Source organism: Pyrus communis, chromosome 15, assembly GCF_041283825.1.
Source record: "Pyrus communis isolate YQ-2024b chromosome 15, ASM4128382v1, whole genome shotgun sequence".
In the NCBI taxonomy this organism is placed as follows: domain Eukaryota; kingdom Viridiplantae; phylum Streptophyta; class Magnoliopsida; order Rosales; family Rosaceae; genus Pyrus; species Pyrus communis.
This window is the reverse complement of record NC_142579.1, coordinates 6,731,173-6,738,720: the sequence shown is the minus strand read 5'-3', so window position 1 is coordinate 6,738,720 and position 7,548 is coordinate 6,731,173. Positions and strand designations below refer to the sequence as shown.

At 39.1% G+C, this 7,548-nt stretch overlaps 2 protein-coding genes and 1 pseudogene across 2 annotated transcripts; 1 reads left to right on the top strand and 2 right to left on the bottom strand.

The window, feature by feature from the left end:
• Window positions 1-1,699: 1,699 nt before the first annotated feature.
• LOC137728763 (amino-acid permease BAT1-like) lies at window positions 1,700-7,055 on the bottom strand. Its single transcript, XM_068467523.2, has 7 exons — window positions 6,888-7,055; window positions 6,568-6,747; window positions 6,361-6,480; window positions 6,081-6,272; window positions 3,094-3,399; window positions 2,598-2,780; window positions 1,700-2,520 (listed from the first exon to the last, which is right to left on the bottom strand). Exons 1-7 carry the CDS (start codon window positions 6,969-6,971, stop codon window positions 2,029-2,031), a joined length of 1,557 nt encoding a protein of 518 aa, XP_068323624.2. The 5' UTR covers window positions 6,972-7,055; the 3' UTR covers window positions 1,700-2,028.
• On the top strand, window positions 3,692-6,024 carry LOC137728773 (B3 domain-containing protein REM8). Its single transcript, XM_068467534.2, has 4 exons — window positions 3,692-3,734; window positions 3,941-4,371; window positions 5,044-5,358; window positions 5,594-6,024. Exons 1-4 carry the CDS (start codon window positions 3,692-3,694, stop codon window positions 5,885-5,887), a joined length of 1,083 nt encoding a protein of 360 aa, XP_068323635.2. The 3' UTR covers window positions 5,888-6,024.
• LOC137720558 (U6 spliceosomal RNA) lies at window positions 4,484-4,579 on the bottom strand (annotated as a pseudogene).
• Window positions 7,056-7,548: the final 493 nt, after the last annotated feature.

Sequence of the window (7,548 nt, the reverse complement as noted above, 5' to 3'; positions counted from 1 at the left end):
AACCTTGTGTCCCAACTCTCCCTCTGTTTCAAATATCACAGCAATATTTACCAAAGTCTGATATTTTTGTTCAAAGAAAATACTTGTGGCTTTTGGATGGAATGAGTACCATTTTCGACATCTTATATTCTTACTAAGGATTTGATTCTTGCATTTGAACATCCCATAAAATCTAACTGTAGGTCCATCCGTGTTAACATACGTGTCAATTATCTGAGTTTTCCTATCAAATTCAGTGATTAGGAAATATGGCCTAATGTTATGTTTTGCATATGAACATTCAATTCCAGTAGCTTTTACTACAAGTCTTGGCGGAAAGAAATTGGATAAGGCACTTTTGAAGAGCTGTCAGGGATCCTGGGACGTTAAAGTTTGTAGGACTAGCCATGGAGTGTTTTATTTTGAAGAAGGTTGGAAGGAATTTATGAAGAATCATAGCCTGGAAGTTGGAGAGTTCCTAGTCTTTGAACACAAAGGCAACATGGACTTTAATGTGAAAGTCTACGAGCTACGAGGTTGTGAGAAAGAGTTTCCTCCTCCCTCCTCCAGAATAATCGTGGGAAAAACTCATCGGAACCAATGTGCTGTTGCAGAAAGTTTTGTACCTTATCTTTCCCTCCAAGTCTAAGGCCCAAGGTTCATGGCTTTGGCCCAATTCATTTCAAACTATAAGTGAGTGAACTCACTTATAAAGATGAAGTTTTAAAGCTGTTTGGGCGATGTGGGACTGGGAGTCCCACATAACACAAGTTCCAACAGTTGTCATGTTAGGCTGGCTGTTCATGCAGAATTTTAGTCCATACAGCTAACATTGATTAGCAACTTAGCATGATGAGGATATTTTTGTTTGGGGAAATCCTTCTAAGACTTGTGATAGTTAATGAAAGATTATTCGCTCTGAATTCGCGAGATCAACTGGCCTTGTTAACAAACCCAGCATGCATCTCAGAGATCCGTATGGAAAATTATGGCCAGTGGGCATAGCAACTTGAAACATCAGACCTAAGAGAAAACCTGCTCGTCCTCGTATTTGTATAAAAAGGAAAAGGTGGATTGAGTTTTATATAGCCAACGAGAAGGACGGAGATCTCTGCTTATTTGAGCTCATTGAGAAGCCTAAGTCAAGATCAAAACCTGCCATTATGGATGTCAAAATATTCCGCTTTGGATCCTAGTCAAGTGTTAGCTTCGTTGATTGTTTTTGGATTTTGAACAATGTGAACAAGCATGCAGATGCCTAATTATTGTAAGACATGTATTAAATTCGGGTTTAGGTTGACGATCGACTACTAGCTAACTTTATCTTGTTGTCTTCGGTTAATCTTATGAGGGGTTATTCTTAAGGATCTTATTATGTTCAGACTATTTTGGTATGAACTATCTCACTTACTTGGCTTATGTCCAATGCTCTGTTCTAAAATTCTCTGTCTACAGCTGCCCAGGCCTAGGCGGCTGATCATTCCCCGATTAGTCTCTAGGCATTTGAAAATTAAGAAAGTGTGCCTAGACTTCCTTAGGCATCTGACTAGCCCACCTAAACCTACCTAGGCACCTGCTTAGGTCGTGAATCTCACTTAGATAAAAAATCGATAACTTTCATTTTGCATTCTAATTCGTCAATAAAATGTAGAGACTTGTTAAATACTTAGATGAACATTCACTATATGCTTGTTACCCATGTTTTCATATGTTCTAATACTTTATAATCTGTATGTCAATTTATTTTGCAATCATGTATCACAATACAATTATGTATTTTTAAGTATAAATAGGCACTTATTTACACAATATAGAATAAATTTACTTAAATTGCCTAGTCCGCCTAAGGCCTTGTCTAACCGCCTAGGCGCTAGGCCCCAACCTGCCACCTGACTAGCGTTTAGCGTTTTTTAGAACCTTGGTCCAGTGTCAGTGCGAGATGTCAATCCGATGAACTTTCTCATGTACTAACCAGAAAACTCCTTCTCTCCCCCCAGAAATCGAAACAGAGCTACTTTTATCTCATCGTGACGCAAAAACAATTTCATTTTAATGGTGTCCATTTTGTACATCAATGTTTCTTACCGGTCCTTTGTACCATTTCCTTGCATCCAAAACCCACCAAAGCATTACCAGAGCCAAAGCAGCACCAAGAGCTATTGGTGCATAGTTGAATGTTCTCAATCTAAGAGGGTAAGAAGTTGGCAAAAGAAATATTGAGCATGTATAGCATATCCAAAGGACGGCCACAAAGCAAACTGGCCTTCTTGCTCTCCCCAAATAAAATGGTCCCGGTTTGAAGCTCTCTTCGGCCATCACCAGCCTTGCGAAAATTGGCACAGCGTAGCTGCCCACCCAACCAACTGTACTGACAGAAAGAATGGCGGTGAACACCACGTCAAGTTTCAGGATCGGTAATCCCAGCAGCAAAGTGATTGCTGTGCAAAGCCACACTGCGTTTATTGGAACCTTGCTCGTTGGATGCACTTTCCTCCAGATTGGCGAAAATGGGATGCATTTATCTCTTGATACAGCGTAAACCTTGGAGTGAAGAAACAAAGTTAACTTGATGCTTCAGGATATAGAAATGCAGGATTAAGAGTTTCGAATTTTCTTACTGCTCTGGCGGCCGTTGTGGTTACAGATAGTCCACAGAAGAAGAAGGAACCCCATATGATAATCATGAAAAGAACAGCTCCAGTTGAACTATGAAACCTCCCATAGAATGCATCATATATTATCTGTGCTGGTACAAGTGCACCGCCAGTCTCATTGTCCTCCCGGTATAAATACTCCAAGTCCTGCATTAAAAATTTAACCTTAATAAGCATCCAATAGTTACTGGAGACGATTTTTACACACATTTGTTAGCTTCTCACGCTTCCTTCTTTATTTTTAGTTGTCAGATTAAATAAATCAAGCGAAAGAACAAGATTAAACAGGATAGTGTGAGAAATTTGAAAAGTGTGCTTATCATTTCCTTTCAGTTATAACGTCTTTAGCTTGACCAAAACACAGCACTAGTAATTTTCAACAGTGAGTGAATAAGTAATAGTAAAATATTCAGTTTAGAATGCATATAATAATTAAAATAGGCGTGTGAAAACCGCTTACCTTGATGCTGAAAGTGAGAGCCAAGTAATAAGCCCAACCAAATACTGATACAAGGCCAATACTAGAGAGAATGGCAATAGGACCAGTCCTATCTGCACCTTTTGTCTCCTCAGTGAGATGAGCGGCTGCATCATAACCATATAAACAGTAGTTGCTAAGAAGCACTGATAAAATCACCGCATAAGGTATGCTGGAAACTCCAGTTGTCTCTGGAGATGTTTCGAAATGTGTGAAGACGTAGGAAGCTGTCTGTGTTGGCTGTGCCACCAGAGGTAGCATTATGATTATTAACAATCCACCAATTAGCTGTATAATTTCAGTTAGGTTAATTAGTAGTTGTTAAACCAGATTAGTACATGTATGAATAATATATGAGACAAATGCAATAGAGTGTAACACTATAGAAAATGAGAGCACATCATAAATTGTTGGTCTAAAAAATACAAAACATATCTCAAGTGGTGATGAAAGCACTGAGCCTGGTAGTATGGACTTGTAATTAAATATATAGAAAGATAAGTTAAGTGGGTAAGAGATTCATTATCACCTCTTATTTAGATCAAATTAAGCACGTCTTAAAATCTCAGGTTAGTATAGCATGCCCCGCACGCAACATGCGGATAACAAATCACCTTGTGAAAGTAAAAAAGTGGCAACCAAAGGCAAGGGTTTTAAGATCTATTATGTCTATATAATTCGTTTAGGTGTGTCAAGTTAGTGCGATGTAGAATGCGAGTAAATATATAAATGTGTTAAGGGCTGGTGGTCACGTCTAGCTCTAAGGAATGTATGTGTCTTGATACTAAATTATTTATGACAATCGTATTCATTTTCACTTGTAAATAAGAGATTTTAGGTTCGATTCATGTCCAAAGTGAATTTAAACCACATTCCTGTCACGGGACTTCTTTCAAATTAGCAGCGAGGCTGGGTGATGCAATAGTTTCAGGCGGCGTTTCTGCAGAGTACGAACTCGCCGTACGACCTCCAGCCAATGGCATTCATGGATTCGCCACCCCTTTTCTGCCACCCACTGCTGCGTTGGCCACTTCCTATGTACTGTCCCTTCAACCTATATATTCAACACTATTCTCCTCCTCCGCCGCAGCTCGCAAAACCAAAAAAACCCTAACTTTTCACCTCCCCTCTAAATTTCTCCTCTTTTCTTCACATTTCTTCTATCTGCACTTGGCAGATTGGTCGAGATTCATGGCCAGGTCACCTCCTTTTCCCAGAAAGTTTTTCAAGCCTTTGACGCCTGGCTTCCAAAATGGAATGGTATGCTTCTCCCTCTCCCCTTCTCTCTCTATGTGTCTCTCTACACACGCACACACACTCACTCGCATGTTTCTGAGTTATTTTGAAATGTGTTTTTCGAGAGCACATACCACTTTATTTGGGGCACCTAATGAACATAAACGTTGCGCAGGGGTCATGCTAATCTTCTGTTTGTCTTTCCATTTTTATGGGATGTACCCGAAAGCACATGGTTTTTCATTTTCTATCTGTTTGGAGATTTCTTTTCAAGAAAGCAAGATTTTTGAGAAATAAAAAACTAGACCTTTAAAGGAAGATGGGCAATGTCGTACCTAATCTGAGCTGAAACTTTGATATTTGTGAGCCACATGAACATCTGAATGATTTTGCAGGGTTTGCAACACATTTTCGTTAATTCTTGATTAACTTCACATGCTCTGCTTTTGAAAAAGATACTTCGGTACCCGACAGTTTTCGAAAAGGATATTTGTTCAAAGAAAATACTTGTAGCTTTTGGATGGTGCATACCATTTTCGACTGCTTACTTAACGATTTGATTCTTGCATTTGAACATCCAATAAAATCTAACTGTAGGTGTACACATGCTAACATACATGTCAATTTTTCTTAGTTTTCCGGTCAAATTGAGTGATTAGGAAATGTGGGTTGATTTTTTGTTATGCATATGAACAGGCAATTCCAATAGCCTTTACTAGAAGCCTCGGCGAAAAGAAATTGGATAAAGCACTTATTAAGAGCTGTCAAGGATCCTGGGATGTTAAAGTTCGTAGGACTTGCGATGGAGTGTTTTGTTTTAAACAAGGTTGGAAGGAAGTTGTGAAGAATCATAGCCTGGAAGTTGGAGAGTTCCTAGTCTTTGAACACAAAGGCAACATGGTCTTTAATGTGAAAGTCTATGAGCCACTAGGTTGTGAGAAAAAGTTTCCTCCTCCCTCCTTCAGGTTAATCATGGCAAAAACTCATTGGAACGTCAAATGTCCTAGCGCGGTAAGTTTTCTATCTTCTCTTTCTCCATATCAAGTCTTCTTGACTCATGCTGTTATGTCCGCAATTTTCTGAAGTTGTTTTCACAGTATTCTTGAACCTAGTGGAAGGTGTCATATTAGATTGCTTGTTCAGGTTGAGTTGCAATCCTTACAACTAAACATTGGATAGCAACTTAGCATGTTGAAGATATTTTGTTTAGGGGAAAATCCGTCTAACTTGTGATTGTTTATGACAGACAATCCCCCTTGACTTCGCAAGATCAACTGGCATTCTTGACAAATCCTGCATGCGTGTTAAAGATCCGTTTGGAAAAGCATGGCCAATGGACATAGGAATTGTGAAAGATAAAGAGAAAATTGAAGTTGCTAGGAGTTGTCGTATGTATTTAAAAAGTAAAGGGTGGATTGAGTTTTACAAAGCCAACAAACTGAAGGACGCAGATGTTTGCATCTTTGAGCTCATTCGGGTGCCAAGGTCAAGATCAAAACCCGTCATTATGAATGTCAAGATATTCCGCTTTGGATCGTAGGCAGTTCCAAGTCAATTGTTAGCTTCATTGATTGTTTTTAGATTTTGAACAATGTGAACTAACATTTAGATGCCCCTAATACTGTAAGTTGTATTAGATTTGGGTTAAGGTATCAGATTGATAACTAGCTACTTTTATCTTGATGTTGCAATTGAATCTTACATGCAAAAACAAAGGAGTTGGAAGGGCTCACCTGCCACCATATCGAAATTATGTTGAGAAATGCTATCACTTGTAATGCAAATGTATTGAGCACTGCCCATATGATGGTCAGACCGATATACATGCACAGGAATACACCCCTCGATGCAAAATAGCCTCCGCCCTTGTTCGTCCCCGTGGCTAAAAGAATGACCATCTGCAACGCTTGTGATGCGGAATATGCCTAAAGGGGAAAGAAAATAAAAGGCATTCAAGAAAACATGTTAGTCTCTGTGATTCAAAGTCACTTGATGCAGAGGAAGTGGCTATACCTGAGCACCTATTGCGGAAACAAGACCGATGGTTTCAAGCCAAGCGCAGCACCACGACGCGAATGGCCCCCACATGGGTCCGGCCAGATGAGCAGCCCAAAAATAAAGAGAACCTGTGGTCTGATCAATGTTTAAAGCAACCAAGATCATGTCAGATGTTGCTTACAAATCCATAGGAAAAAGAAAGGGAAAAAAAGCACCGCGTACCGGAAAAGAGGAGCATATCTCAGCCATGGCAATTCCGACAAACCATGTGAAGAATGTGACAACAATCCAACCCCATATTAAGGGTGCCGGACCAGCATAGCGTAGACTTTGGCCGTAGAGAGGCGTACCAGTGAACACCGACATGCACGAAAATGTTATTGCCATCGTCTTGAACAATGACTGTAGAAAACCAAGTGAAAAACATTAGATTTCAACCTCTCTCAACATGGTTGCAAGAAAGTTTATGAACATGAAAGAAGCTAACACCCAGCTACGGCTAGGAAGAGAACAACAAATAGAGAGAGAGAGAGAGAGAGAACCATTTCCCTTCTGAGTTCTTGCTTGTATCCCAGCTCATTGAGCCGCTTTTCGCCGGAATCCATTTCCAAAGCTTGGTGATTCATTACGGTTTCCGGCGAAAAGTAAGTTTGAACGTAAGATTAAGAATTTCCAAAGTCAAAGGAAATCTGAGAATCAGGAACCTATATGATTCTCTTATGGCATTCTTTGCACGTCTTTATATTTTAACTCCAAGTAACAGAGAAGAAGGGAAAGCAGACGGAAAGTTTGAAATTTCTACGTTCCAAATAATGACAAAAAACTTCTAAGTTTGAATATTGATGAAAATAAAGGGAAGTGATATTCGCACTCTAAAAATCTTATTCTACATTTCCTATAAGTGTATTTTTCTTTCATAATATAGAAAATTTGAATTGTAAAATGAGATTTTTAGAATATTAATAACAATTCTCAAAATAAAATATAAAGATATTGACATCCTTTTCTTCCCACTAGTACAATAACTAGTATTTCTTGACCAACTAAAATTCAAACAAGTAAAAGGCAAGAGCTAAGTGATCATAAGAGTTTTCAAGAGAGGGTCAAATTTAAGCAGGCCAGTTTGCTCGGTGGCCTTCCTGTTGATATGCTATGCGCCAATAACTCTCATTGATATTTTGACACTTACATTGTTTTTTTGGG

What these genes read in the sequence shown, in the direction of transcription:
- LOC137728773 (XM_068467534.2), top strand. Translation starts at nt 3,692, where the DNA reads ATGCCCCGCACGCAACATGCGGATAACAAATCACCTTGTGAAA. An exon ending in TAACAAATCACCTTGTGAAA is followed by an intron (nt 3,735 to 3,940) that starts GTAAAAAAGTGG and finishes CTTGTAAATAAG; the next exon opens with AGATTTTAGGTTCGATTCAT. An exon ending in ACGTCAAATGTCCTAGCGCG is followed by an intron (nt 5,359 to 5,593) that starts GTAAGTTTTCTA and finishes TGTTTATGACAG; the next exon opens with ACAATCCCCCTTGACTTCGC.
- LOC137728763 (XM_068467523.2), bottom strand. Translation starts at nt 6,971, where the DNA reads ATGAATCACCAAGCTTTGGAAATGGATTCCGGCGAAAAGCGGCTCAAT. An exon ending in AGATATGCTCCTCTTTTCCG is followed by an intron (nt 6,481 to 6,567) that starts GTACGCGGTGCT and finishes AACATTGATCAG; the next exon opens with ACCACAGGTTCTCTTTATTT. An exon ending in CTCTCACTTTCAGCATCAAG is followed by an intron (nt 2,781 to 3,093) that starts GTAAGCGGTTTT and finishes TTTTTAATGCAG; the next exon opens with GACTTGGAGTATTTATACCG.